This window comes from Elephas maximus, chromosome 3 (genome assembly GCF_024166365.1).
Source record: "Elephas maximus indicus isolate mEleMax1 chromosome 3, mEleMax1 primary haplotype, whole genome shotgun sequence".
Taxonomy (NCBI): Eukaryota; Metazoa; Chordata; class Mammalia; order Proboscidea; family Elephantidae; genus Elephas; species Elephas maximus.
In genome coordinates this window covers 147,042,764-147,057,336 of record NC_064821.1, presented here as the reverse complement: position 1 = coordinate 147,057,336, position 14,573 = coordinate 147,042,764, and the positions used below count along the sequence as shown (strand labels likewise).

Below are 14,573 nucleotides of genomic sequence, written 5' to 3'. Positions count from 1 at the left end.
GGAGAGAGACATCTAGGAGTAATTCTGAGTTAGCTGGGTTTTCTTCTGATTTAAATGCTGAACAAATGGAATGAATTCTTAAGATAAAATTTAAACAGGTTTGGTGGGCCTTTATCATGCTTTAAAAAAAGAAAAAATACACTCTCAGATAAGGAGTAATATTTGTTTCTGTTTTAATGAGAGAATACTCCCTGCCTTTTGGGTTTTCTAGAGGGTGCCAAGGGCAGTTACTGGTGTGTAGGAGGGAGGGAAAGAGGGGGAGGGTGTGAATGAGTGTGTGTGTGTGTGTGTGTGTGTGAGTCCACTGGTCCACGCTTGCGCATGCTTGAGAGAGAGAAGTGGGCAAGCTAGCTGACCTAAATCTCAGCTCAAAAGACAGAAAACTGTAGGGCTTTTGTGCCTGGGGTTTTTTCTCCTCCCTGGTTTGTATTTCCATGCACATTTGGTTATGAATGCCAGTGGAAACCAAAACACCAGGAAAACAGCTGTTCTCATGGTATTTCTGGCCTGCCAAACAAGGGAAGATTGGATTTTTCCCAAATTTGCTGTTCTCACACAATGTTAATCTCTTCCCCACCCCCGCCCCCCCCTCAAGGTTAGTGACTTGGTCAGAGTTTCACAGACTTAGTGTATAGCTATGTGTCCTCAGTAAATTGGGGAAGTTTTACACGTGGGTTCATAATTATAATGTCGAATTGTTTTCATTTTTCCTTTTAAGCAGAAATCTGAATTGTTGACATTTTAAAATACATAAGGATGATATGAGTTATAGATTAATTAGGAACAATTGATTGAATTTCACATAAAATTATTTGGCTTCCTTATCTTGAAATGTATGTTAAACAATTGTCCCTCATCATGGAATATTTTCCTGTATTTCTATTAAATTCTCACCTAGCTACATTTTTGGGACTTTTTCTTTTGAAGAAGCATTGCCATGTTCAGGCCGAATCTGGCTACTTCTGACTCCTGCATTTTTAAATTGATCCTTCAGTCTTAGAAAACTTGAAGAAAAATTCCTTGAAGATAAAAAGGAGCTTTTTATTTTAAATATACTTGTGTATATGTACAGGCAGTCCCCAGGTTATGAATGAGATCCATTCCTAAGTCTGCTGTAAGTTGAATTCATAGGTAAGTCGGAACAGGTCCATATAGTTTTTATTTAGCGTCAGTTAGTCAAATGTTTGTCTTAGTAGATAGTATATAGTTTACTTTTCTATGCATATAAAACACTTAAGAAACACTTCCAGTCCATGCAGTGTTTTCATGAGTATCACAAAGTAGTGCGCGCATTCGTTATTACGAACCATTGTATTTAATATAATAGGCTTTATGGCAGTCCATTCTTAAGTACAAGTTGTCCACACGTAGGACATTCGCAACCCAGGCAGTCCTAGCAATAGATAATCATTAATTAATAAGCAGCAGGGAGCTTGCCATCCCTCCTACATTAAGTATCTTAAGCTCTTTGGGAAGCAGCCTTCCATAAATCTAAAAAAGAAGTCGATGGAAGAGCCAAGGTCTCTGGCTGGGGTCTAGAAGGGTATTTATCACTTTCAGGATCTCACAAGGACCAAAGGGCCAAGCTCTTTTTTAGTGATGTCACTGTCCTTTCTTAGGCTAGAAAACAACTTGGCTCCCTCAGCAGCCTCACAGCCGAGTACTGTGTCTACAACTTAAACATTTCACACAGCCACTGCTTGATCTTTTGTACTTTAAATAGACTCATTCACAACCACAGCCCACTGAAAAGTATCCAGATCAGGTTTCATCCAATTGAATTAACATTGGGACAAGAAAATGTCCATATAAGGCTGGGTTATTCCTGGGGTCTTCATAGAAAACTATTTCAGGATTGTTTTCAGGGACTTTTTTTTTTTTTTTTTAATTCTGTGCAATAAGACGCATTCTGTCACTCTCCCCCAAGAGTTTTATTTAACTATTCACTCTCGAAAACCCAGTAACGGGCTCAAACATAGCAACGGTTGTGAGGATGGTGGAGGACCAGGCACTGTTTCGGTCTGTTATACATAGGGTCGCTATGGGTCGGAACCGACTTGACAGCACCTAACAACAAGAACAACATTCACTCTTGAGATATGCACAAATTCAAATCCTGTTTAAAAAGACTAATTCATCCCCTGAAATTTAGCCCTGAAAGTCTCACTATGGGATTTATTTCCCAAAGAGTTAAACTTGACTCTTCTTTTATGTGTACACATAACTGGTATCTACAATGGATTACTTTGTCCTGTTATCTGTGAAATGCAGATTTTTCTTGAGTATATAAACTTTGGTTTGAAAAAGCAAAGTTTATAATATGAGATGCTCAGAGGGGAATGAAGGGCAAGAAAGGATCATTTTACTAGAATCAGAAGGCTTAGTTTTCCTTTGCCAATGATTAAAGAGTAGCTGGGTTTCCTTTCTGCTGAGGTTAACAGCAACCATAACAGCTAAGCCTGCAAGCAAGAAACTTTGCTCATCAATAATAATAATACTGATAACAATAGTTATTGTTATTAATATTCATTAATAGTAGTAGCTATTATTAGGTCCAAAGTAGATGAACGTCTCTGATACTGAATGAGAATTGCTGCAGTGTTTCCCCAGGTGGGTAAGTTTCCAAGTAGAGACAGTATCCCCTCCGAAACTGCCCACTTGCGCTCTCTGCCTGTGTTGTTTTTGACTCTGTTCCTTTGGTTCTGACCCCAATCCCACAGCGTAATGCATGGTCGAAGTGCGTTTTCAGATGCTGCTTCTGCTGTTTCTGGAGTCTTGACAAATATCTGCGCCATCTCAGTCAGGTATGTCTACCACCATGTGCCCCAGGAACACACAGAGGGGCAAGAGGGTGGGCTCCATCTCTTAGGTCAGGGACTGGTGGTTTTTTTTGTAAGGGACCAGATAGTGTAAATATTTTAGGCTTTGTGAGCCACAGGGTCTCTCTGGCAACTACTCAACTGTGCCATTGTTGAGGGAAAGCAGGGACAGATAAAATATGAGTGAATGGGTGTGGCTGTGTACCAATAAAACTTTATTGATGGACACCGAAATTTGAATTTCATGTCATTTTCACGTGTCAAAAAAATATTCTTCTTTCGATTTTTTTGAAGTCACTTTAAAATGTAAAAATCAATCTAAGCTGGAGGCCCGTAGAAAGCAGGGGGCCTGCTAGATCTGGCCCACAGGCTGTAGTTTGCAGACCCCTGCCTTAGGACCTTAGGTCATTAAAGACATTCTTCAAATTCTGAAAGAAATGCATTTCTCTTTTAAGAAATAAAAAGAGGGGGGAAGACATTACCAAACCCAGCATAATGACTATATATCAGCTGAGAGCCAGTTTTCAATGTCTTCTCTGAGAACTATAATTTTCCTGAAATAGGAGAATTACCTCCCCAATTTTTGTGTATTTTACCAGCCTTTTTCTTTCAAGCTATAAATATTCCTTATAAAAATCTGAAAAATTACATACTGCAATTGTTTTAATTTCAGGTTTTTTTTTTCTCTCCTGAGTCTTTCAAGTTGATGGAAATTTAAATATATGTTTTATTTTTCTGTAGATAATTTAAGAAATTTTAATAGCCCTTAGTCAAATTTACACAAAACAGTATTATTGTAAGCCAGCAGGCTGTTTTACAATTTTAAATGTCCACAGAAATTTCTTTGTAAAAAGTACTGCTTATTATTGTCCCTCTCCCTAAGAAATGTACCGTTAGAAGTAAAGAACTGATTAAACCACCCATGTTTAATGTCTTGTAAGTAGCATTTATAATATCTTTTATTATTCAGGGGAAAATGTAGCATTCTTACAGTAAAGCACTGTTTTTAAGGCTCTCGAAAGAATTAAGAATCTTGGAGTACATTTTAGAGTGTATTTAGCTTTCGTTTGGATTGCTACAAGCTGGCATATATAAAACACACAGTGGCGGTTCAGTGGTAGAATGCTTACCTTCCATGCAGCCACAGCACCTCATGTATAGCCACCGCCCATCTGTCAGTGGAGGCTTGCGTGTTGCTATGATGCTGAACAGGTTTCAGAGGAGCTTCCAAGCTAAGACAGACAAGGAAGAAAGGCCTGACTACCTACTTCTGAAAATCAGCCAATGAAAACCCTGTGGATCACACAGTCTGATCTCCAGCCTCCACAACCAATCATGGAGATGGTACAGGACAGGGCAGTATTTCGTTCCGTCGTGGATGGGGTCACCATGAGTTGGGGACTGACTTGACTGCAGCTAACAACAACAAAATGCCATAGCACCTTTCAGAATAGTGGCCTTATAGCAAGTCAAGCCAAACCCTATGGATACTTCCATCGTGTGTAATATACCATGCTTTTCTCTTCCTGTGCATGTGTCCAGACTCTAGCTTATTCCACAAAGATTTTCAGATGCATTACAAGAATGTGTTCACTATGATAGAATATAAACACATGAAAAATCAAGGCTAAAAAAATATATAGATAGCCTAGAAATATGAAAGCAACAGGAGTACTAATACGCAGCTATGTCACCATGTGACCCTGCAGGGCCTTAAGATTTATTTGCCGTCTCTTTTTACTATGTTATGTAAATTCAAGTTCTTTCCTTGTCGCTCTGTTACTTAGGGTTTTCAAACTGCTCCACGGAAGCCGAGGGTCTCCCTGTGGATGCTGCAGGGACCATCACTTCAGGAGGGGCGAGAATGGGAAAGGGGAGGGAAGGAAGGCTCTGGAGCCATACCATCCCACCTTTCAACTAGAGAAGCTCCACTGACTTAGGGGTGGGATTCCACTGAAGGTTTCATTTGAAGACAGGCCTCTGCTGCTAAACCACATTTGAAAACTACCATTTCTTATCATTTTTACATTTGTTTTTTCTGCCCTGTTATCCTGAGGGACATGCATTCTGCCTACTGAAATTCTGCCCCCTTGAACAGTTTGCACTTAACTACTAACTGAAAGGTTGGTAGTTTGAATCCACCCAGTGGCACTGCAGAAGAAAGGCCTCCTGGTGATCTACTTGTGTAAGATTACAGCCATCGAAAACCTTATGGAGCACAAGTTGTACTCTGACACCTATAAGGTCACCATGAGTTGGAATCAACTGGATGGCAATGGGTATAATAACCCAGTATCTTTTCCCTTGGAAGTTCAAATTAATATTAACATAAGCAGTGTTAATATTAATTTCACTATAGTTACCATTGTAAAGGTGATACATCCTTACAACAGATAAACAGTGGGAGTAATTGTCTCTGAATGACAAAAAGGCTAAGCTAGGCTCGATCCAACTTGCGTAGTGAATCAGTGGTTCAAACAAGAATAGGTGTCTGGGTTCTAATCGTGGCAGCTGTGCACTAGGCATGGCCTTAAACCAGCTGTCCTAGCATCTTTACCTTCGGACAATGCCTACAGAACTAGGCAACCCCAGCTGATGGAGGTACCACTGGTAGGTCTAAGGTTTAGTAGAGTGAGAAAGAAGAGGAGAAAGAATGAAAGAGAAAGAATTAGTGTGGATATTGATGGGGAAAGAAGGGTTCCTCTGATCTAAATTGGATACTGGAAAGCAGAGTGAAAAAAAAGATTTTTCAGAATAAAGATGAAACCAGGGGCGAGAGGGAGGGGAAAGGAAGAGTTACTGCTTAAGGAGCACTGAGCTTCTATTAAGGGTAATGAGAAAATTTGGAAATGAATAGCGGTGATGATTGTTCAGCATGATAAACACAATCAGTGTCACTGAATTGTACATGTACAAGTTGCTGAATTAGCAAATGTTTTGTGATATATTATTCTTGCCACCAAAAAAGAAAATTTTAAAAAAGGCAAAAAAAAAAAAAAAAAAGAATAAGAATGGTTATTATATAATGATGATTAAATCTCTTCACCTCATTTGGCAATGGACAAGGGAAGTGAGCTTAAAGTGAAAAAAGGAATTTAGATTCGCCTTTTGAAAAATTTCCCGGCATTGGAGTGAGTTACTAGGGGAAGTTTTGGCATCTCCATCTCGGGAAATCAGATTTAAAGGAGCTGAGGCCTATTTTATTTTCCTTGTTTTATGGAATAGGAAGCGCGAAATGCAAATAGAGAATGTGATCATTTGTTACCTTCAGAACCCAGTGCCCTTCTTTATTTAAAACACAATAAAACATGATTGTGTTTTAGCACTGCTTATTGAAAGCCTAGTCCGTCTTCACTGAGTCCTGGAAGGGCAGCAGGTGGCAGTTGCTCCATTTTATAGACGCTCAGCCTGAGGCTGCACACTGATTCACTTGCAGAGTGGGAGATGAAACCCCCAATCTCATAATTTCTCATTACTCGGCTCTCTACATCAAAAATGCCAAATGTCTGCAGACCTGAACAAATTGGATTCGTTCTCATTCATTCTCACTCATTCATCCAACAGGTATTTGTTTATTGCTTGTTGAATTTGTATGACTTGTGTATTGAACCTGGGTATTATGGGGAGGGGACTGTGGTATTACAGAGTAAGTGTAAAGCACGGGCCCCACCTTCAAGGAGGCGACAAACTTGTGAGAGGTGGGGAATGATAAGAGGTATATGGATGAGACATTTTCGTAACAGTATAGAAGAGTTCAAAGTGAGGGCCGTGGAAGTTCAGAGAACGGAATCATGTTTGACGTGGGGTCTCGGTTTCCTAGTGTTGCTGTAATAGAAATAACACAAGTGAGTGGTTTAAAGAACAATAATTTATTTCTCACAGTTTAGGAGGCTAGAAGTCCAAATCAGGTTTTCAGCCATGTCAATTCCTTCCTGTCCCGGCATCTCTTAGTTTCTTGGCTTGTAGACAATCCTCGCATGGTGGCTATCTTCCTCTGAGTGTACTCTGTGTCTAATCTGCTCCTTTTATAACTCAAAAGTGATTAGATTTAGAACCCACCCTACTTGGGTATGATCTAATTAACATTAAAAAAAAAAAAAAAACCCAAGGCCTATAAGAGTTCGGCTGCCAACCAAAAGGCCAGCAGTTTGAATCCACTAGCCACTCTCTGGAAACCCAATGGGGCAGTTCTACCCTGTCCTCTAGGTTCACTATGAGTCAGAATTGACTTTACAGCAATGGGGTTAGTTGGATTGGATAGGACAGAGTAGAACTGCCCCATAGGGCTTCCAAGCCTGTGAATTACGGAAGCAGACTGCCACATCTTTTTCCCACAGAGCATCTGGTGGGTTCTTTCAGTTAGCAGCTGAACGCTTAGCCACTGTACCACCAGGGCTCTTTAGTTAATATTAAAAAGTCCTATTTCCAAACAAGGAGTCCCTGGGTGGCTCAAATGGTTAAGCGCTTGACCACTAACCAAAAGGTTGGTGGTTTGAACCCACCCAGAGGCACATTAGAAGTCTTGAAAACCCTACAGAGCAGTTCTACTCTGAACACATGAGGTCACTGTGAGTTGGAATAGACTCAATTGCCACTGGTTTGGTTTTTCAGTTTGGTATTTCCAAACAGGATTACATCCACAGGTATAGGGGTTAGGATTCCAAAACGTATTTTACAGGAACACAACTTAATCCATAAACATTAGTAGTTGGGAGAGACTTCATAGAAGAGGTCGGATTTGTCAGACCTGAGTATAGAGCACACACTGGAGATCACCAAAAAACACAGTTGCCGTGGAGCCAATTCTGACTCATAGCGACTCCATGAAGTTCCTCTGTCAATCAGTAAGAATGGCGTACCTTTTATTGTTTCTTACGGAGTCCACACACAGTTCCTCATGGAAAGGTCTCCCTAAGTGTGCATCTGTTGTCTACTTTGGACATAGGCATCAGTCCACAGCTTCGATGTTGGTTTTACATCGGTGTTCCTCTAAGTTGGGAACCCACCGATGGGCCACAGGACTCTTCCTGATGGTTCCAACTTGGTCTAAACATTCTGGCAAGACCTTTCTTTCAAATTCTTATAGGCAAATGGTAGAATTCCATAGATTTTTGTTTTTACATACAACTAAGGGCTATTTAGAGCCCTGGTGGCGCAGTGGTTAAGAGCTCAGCTGCTAACCCAAAGGTCGGCAGTTCAAATCCACCAGCCGCTCCTTCGAAACACTGTGTGCATTTCTACTCTGTCTTATTTGGTTACCATGAGCCGGAATTGAGTCAATGGCAGTGGGTGTTTTGTTCGAAGGGCTGTTTACCAATCAGTACGTAGTGAGTTAGTTGTTGTTAGGTGCTGCGGAGTTGATTTCAACTCAAAGCAATTCCATGGGACGGAGTAGAGCTGCCCCATAGGGTTTTCTTGTCACTTGGCTGCTAACTAAAAGGTCAGCGGTTTGAACCCACCAGCCTGGTGATCTGGTTCTGTAAAGATTACAGCCTAGATAACCCTACAGGGCAGCTCTACTCTGTCTTAAAAGGTGTTCTGTGAGTCAGAATCGACTCACTGGCACATAACAATAACAATCTTTATGGAAGCAGATTACCAGGTCTTCCTCTCGCAGAACCACGAGGTGGTTTCGAACTGCCACCGTCAGCAGCTGAGCACTTTAACCCTACAAAATGTGTCATTTTAATAACCAAAATTAGTGTTTTACTTAGTTTCCTGAGGACTCAAATTCATTATTCTGTTAAGAAGCCTGGCTGCCAAACGATGCCTGGTAACACAAAGCCTGTGAATGTGCGCATGCAGAGCTGGGGGTTTTGCATATTGGAGAGAGTATCATTGGTGTCACTTTGAGTCGGCTGTGTTGCTCTATTGCATTTTACCATGTTGATTATTTGGTTTTGTTTAATTCATTATTTTCTTTTTCATTTTGAGCACTGCATTCCTCTTTAATCCTTTGTTTGTCGTCCAGGAGAAGTTACGGACAAGTGTAGGAGGTGACTGGAGGGCTGAGGTCAGAAAGTTTGAGTGCCAGCATTTCTATTGCAGTCTCCTGGGAGGAGCTCCCAGATAAAGACAGCTGCTTAGGTGTAGCAGCAGTTCAAGTCTAGTTTCGGCAACTTCCTTCTTTGTATAACTTGGGTGAGTCGCTTAACCTTACTGAGCTTCTGTAATGCAAGATGATTGAGCTAAATGAGCCCGGGGTCCTTGTGTGGCTTTCTGACCCCTGGTGTGGTGCCCAGCCTCAAACCCAGGCATGCTCCATTGCAACCATGAGATGCTTTGTGTGGAACATGGGGGGAATGGAAAAAACGTGAACTGTCTGTTTTCCTGTCGTGTTCCAAGATGACAGGGTCATTTTTTTCTTGTTGCACTTCTTACCCATGGCAAGGACTTACAGTGGACTCCCAAAGATCACTGATGTTTTCTTTCCCCCTCCTGAGCCTTCAGAATCTTGTAGCATCGCCCGAGATTGTGAGTCGACAAAGGGGAGCCATTTACCTGTATCCAGCCACAGCAATTCTGCCATAGTGCTACTGTGTAGTGACACAAACACAATAAGTGTAATAACTGGTGACTCTTTCTGAGATTCTGGGGAAATGCCAGTCACCTCAGTCATTCACAACAGTGGGAGAGTTTCCTATAATGTCCAACAGCCTTCATGTCTCATTTCTGCCTTGAGCAGTAAGAATAGCTAGGTACTTGATGGGAGTCCCTGGGTACTTAACCCACTTGGCTGCTAACCAAAAGGTTGGAGGTTTGAGTCCACACAGAGGTACCTCAGAAGAAAGGCCTGGCTATCCACTTCCAAAAACTCAGGCATTGAGAACCCCATGGAGCACAGTTCTACTCTGACACACATGGGGTCAACTCGATGGCAACACATTCTGGGTGCCTGACAAATCTCTGCTGTATCTCATGGTCAGTAACTTGAGGAAAGGACAAGATGAGTCAGATCCACCTTTATGCGGTATGTAAAGTGCATACTTTACTTTGGCATCTGCCTAGATAGGAGATGCTACGCAAAAGCACAGATCATTGTCTCTTGGCATTTGATCAGACATAGCAATGGATTCCTGTCTCCCTGACCAACAAATATACTGGTCAGAAAGTCCCCAGATAACCATTATCAACAGTGCTGAGAAAACACTTGCTGCTACTTAGAAAACAGGCACGTTTATCCCCTCTTCACCTTAGAGCCCCCCTTTCCTCCCCACCCTGCATTGCCTGCCAATGCTTTTTTTTTTTTTCTCTTCAGTGGACATAATGTCAGCCTCTGTCTTCTAAATCTTTGTGGCAAACTTAACTTTGTAATATCTCAGAGTCTTCTCTTTCTCCCTTTTCTGGCAGCTAGCTCTGTTTCAGTGATTCTCTTTCTTGCAATCCATCAGTAACAAAGGCACTCCATGACTTTTGCATGTCAGCTTTTGGTTTATCCCAAGCCAACTGGCAGGTCTTCAGTGACTCTCTCTTCTCAGAGCGGAACCTCGGGGGGGTGGAAAAAAGTAATGATATTGTACGATTTCTTTAACGACATTATGGAAATGATGTAAAGGTTCTTAAGAGGACGCAGTTCTTTCAGGAGCTGACATTGCTGTGATAGGTAGTAGCCTCATCACAGGCATCCAGGCTGCCATTCTTTCAAGATGGCGGTGGTTCTGACCCCTGCCACACCCACCAGCCTGGCTTAGAGCTATTCTGGGGCAGCCAGCTGATGGGGAAAGCTCTGGAGAGCTCTTCCATGTGCGCATGTTTTAGAAATTAATTCATATTTGTGTCAATATGATAGTTTGCATTAGGGCTCATTTATAGACAGTGGTAATCCCCACAGCCCAGCTGTTTTGTGGCAAATGTTACTACCCTGGCTTTAGATAGAAAGGAATTGAGACACCTATTTGTCAGAGGCCCCAGACTGTCTGGGAGAAAAACAGACTGTGTCCTCATGTTTCCTAGTACATGGCTCTGAAGCTGCTGGGCTTAGGGCTGTGGCTTTATGTGGCTTCCCTGAGAGCAGTCTCTCTGGAGCCTAGCTCCCACCTGCTGTGGGCATGTTACAGGGGGCAGGGATGAGGAAGGCGAGGCCCGAAAGCCCACTTTTCCAAATGGGCCTTAGCACCCTCTGCACCCTTTGGGGGAAGGGCCCAGTGAGTAGCCGCCATCTTAGTTTGGACTCTGAAGTCCCTCCTGACTTGGAATTCTTCCATCTTCTGGGGGAAGCAGTTAATGTTTGTTGACAAAAAAAGAGGAAAAGCTGTGCAAGGGGCACTCAGCCAATCAGGAAACCTTCCCTGGAGGCAACTGAGTATTAGGCATGAATTACTTTGACTTCCTCTGAGGTGTACCACTCCCAAAGACAAGAAAAAAAAAAACAAAAAACAGTTGCTGTCAAGTCGATTGTATGTCAGAGTGGAATTGTGCTTATACGGTTTTCAGTGACTGATATTTTGAAAGTAGATCATCAGGCTTTTCTTTCAAGGCACTTCTGGGTAGGCTCGAATCTCCAACCTTTCAGTTAGCAGCTGAACATGTTAACTGTTTGCATGGACCAGGGACTCTGAAGACAAGAATATTCATCATTTATTGAGCACTCACAATATGCCAAGCACTGGCACTTTACATATATAACTACCTTTATCCTCACAAATAATCCTGCCCTTTTTTCTTTTAGCATATGATGACAGATTCAGAGAGGTTAACTAGTAACCTGCTTAGACAGGAGGAAAGTAACTGAGGTGGGTGTTGTAGTTTTGGAGACTCATTAAATCATTCCCCTCTTCCTTGTCCAAGTCCTGAACCAATTAAGAGACACAAGAGTCAAGCAGATGAAGATTAAAAATACCACCTTGAATACTCAATCAACTGGTTGGAGAACATGCCCTAGGAACAGCTGTAGGCAAGTAGGCTTGTTAGTGTTTCACCCCTAATCAGAAAGACCAACCCACCCTCTCCCCACCCCAGCCAACCATGGAGGCCTTCCCTTGAAGATCCCTGTAAATTTACAACCGAGAAGGTGTATTCTTGGTGACAGGTGGATCCCAAAAGAGAGTGAGAAAGAGGCTGTAAAAATGGCATCTGACCTCCTCTAACTTCACAAGGGTGGAGGAGAATCAAGATCAATAGCCCAAGGTTGATTCCTATGAGGCGGAGGTCAGACATGCCTTCTGTCTCCACCATCGTTACCAATTCTGACACCAGCCGTCACACCTTCGGCACTCTACTTCTCTGCTGGGTTCGAAAATTCATTGCAATGGCCACACAGAACTCGCAGACCATACTCACAGTTATGGGGTTTGTTAGGGAAGTAACGGGTTACATACAGTTCAGGCTTAGGAACACTCAAGGATACAGTTCTTCCATCAGGACAGCCTGTTCCAGCTGTGCTCGCAGGCACATCTCTCTGTGGCCCTCAGACTCTGCCCAAAGGCACTTGGCTTTCTCGTTCCATAAGTCAGGAAGCCCACTGTACCATCTCCTGAAGGTCTGTCCTGCCAGTCTCTCCTTTCTTGGTTGTGGTGAGCTGTTCTCTTTCCTGCTTCTGGGTTGGCTCATTCAAGCCCAGCAGGATGGCAAAACCAATCAGTCCCTTTGGTGGGCTACAGTTATCCTATCTGCACAGCCCTACCCAGTCACCTGGGTGGGAGTTAAAAAACCATGCCTAGAAAAGCCACACAAAAGCGATCCATCACACCACAGAGGCTGAAGACACTGCCCCCGCCCCCGCCCCCGCCATGCTCTGCTCCTTCTCTCCAAACTCACCAGTCCGTTAACTCAACCTTGTCTCCTGGGGATGAATGAGAGGCCTTACCTTAAAGGAGGTCCCTGACCATGGCAATACAAAGCCTAGGGAATCAAGGTCATCCCACACCAGGGCTCAAACCCGGGTCTTCACCAATCTATTAGGCCACTCCTTCCACAGGGTAGGAACTGAGAACCCCAGAACGTTAGAGATCATGGAGCACCCTCCCCTCATTTTATAGCAGCATCTGGAATCCAGTGAGGTGGAATGCCTCAACCAGGGTTGCACGGTAGGCAGAGCCTGGTCTCCTGGCTCTACCTGATTGCTCTCTTCTCTGTCTTCTCCTGCCCTGCACCTGCCCTTCAGAGCTTCACTAAGACACTGGAACAGACAAGTATGTCACTTTGCACAGTATGTCAGCGTGAGCTGCCCTGCCCTGCCTTGCCTTTCGAGCAGAAGTAGCTCCCCCTCCTCCCTGAAGCAATGTGGAAGACAACCCCTGCTGGTAGGGGCAGAAGAATGAAGAACGTATGAGTCCTGGAAAGGTCGGCATCTCACTTCTTTTTAATGATGTCAAGCCCTGAGCTTTCTTCTCCAAACCTCCTATATTCTCCTCAGAGCTCAGCCCTCCCGTCTTCTAGAAGACAGTTGCCCACATCTTATGAGAACTCCCTCTTCTTCACTCCTTCCCCTCCTTGGATCTGGGTTCATACACCCATTATTCCAGCTGTGTGACAGAGTGGAAAAAATACAGACTTTGAAGTAAACAGGTCTGAATTTGAATCATAGCTCCTCCACTTACTCTGTGACCTTGAGCAGGTTACTCTGCTACTCTTAGCCTCAGTTTCCCCACATATAAAGCTTATTTTATTCAAATTCTTATTACCTACCTCACGGGGGGTTCAGAGGGTTAATGAGCTAATACATATATACATGCCCCACACATGTCAGTTTCTTTTCTGGAGATGTGGAGGGTTTAGCTACTTTAATTTTTTCACTCACCGAACATTGGAAGTCAATTTATGCCAGACAGATTGGGTATAACCATGCCTATCTCTCAGGACTGTTGTAAATAATTAAAGACATAATGTTTGCAAAGCTCTTATTCTGTGCCTGGCATATAGAGGTTCTTACTGAATAAATGGAAGTTATTATCATTATTATCAACCCACTGAATGTATGAGCTCCTGATTATATCCTGTGGCATTTAGATTTGTGCTGAGTTCATGGGGGCTAGTCATTAAATTTTCTGAGTTAGGAAGCTATCAGCATCCATCCATAGGGAACCTCTCTTTAAACTACACCTCTCTCTCCCTTGCCCCACCCCCAGCTAGAACCACTACATTAGTCATTTGCTGAGGGAGTTGACTTGGTAAGAGCTGCCCTTCTGGTCCCTGCAGTCCAGAAAATGCCGGACTATCCCCCACATGAAGGGGGATGATGAAGGAAGTCCAGTACTTGAATCTAAACCCATAACCGGGACACAGAAACGACTGTGACCTGAAAAAAAAAAAAAAAAAAAGTGACCTGACAGCTCAGGAAACATCCCCTGCACAGCACATTCATTAGTGCAGAGTGCACCTCTGACCCCTTCTTTTCTGCATTTGGCACTCATTTTCTTTCTCGGTCACTCCCATTCTTCAGCACTGCCTAGCAAGGGCAGTTGGGAGCATTTCCAGCAACACTGGAAAAGGTCATCTGATTAAAGGGCTCGCCATTTGCTCAAACTATTAGACTTCTTTCATAAGTCTGAACTCCATGCAGAACATGAAGCAATCCCTTTATGGTCCTTGCACTTTCCTGTCCTAACATGTCCTAGGTACACTGGGAATATGCTGAGGAAGACTGCCTGTGTTTTTAACTTTGATCTATGAAAACCACCTATGGAGTCAGCAAAACCAATTTCCGTATAAATAAGGAAGCTGTTGACATGTGAAAACACTGTGCTCTGATGAACAGTGTTCGGATGTGGGGCTGTGGCGGCCCCAGACTTCTCGTACGTTCTTCACTGTCTGCAG

General features: G+C 43.1%; 1 protein-coding gene across 1 annotated transcript in view; it reads left to right on the top strand.

Annotated features, from left to right (window-relative positions):
- The window catches only part of SLC44A3 (solute carrier family 44 member 3), a 115,806-nt gene that overhangs the window by 72,192 nt on the left and 29,041 nt on the right, over positions 1 to 14,573 (top strand). The window contains exon 12 of the mRNA XM_049879709.1: positions 2,721 to 2,804. Within this exon, the coding sequence (XP_049735666.1) occupies positions 2,721 to 2,804 (84 nt within the window). The remainder of the gene's footprint in view (positions 1 to 2,720; positions 2,805 to 14,573) is intronic.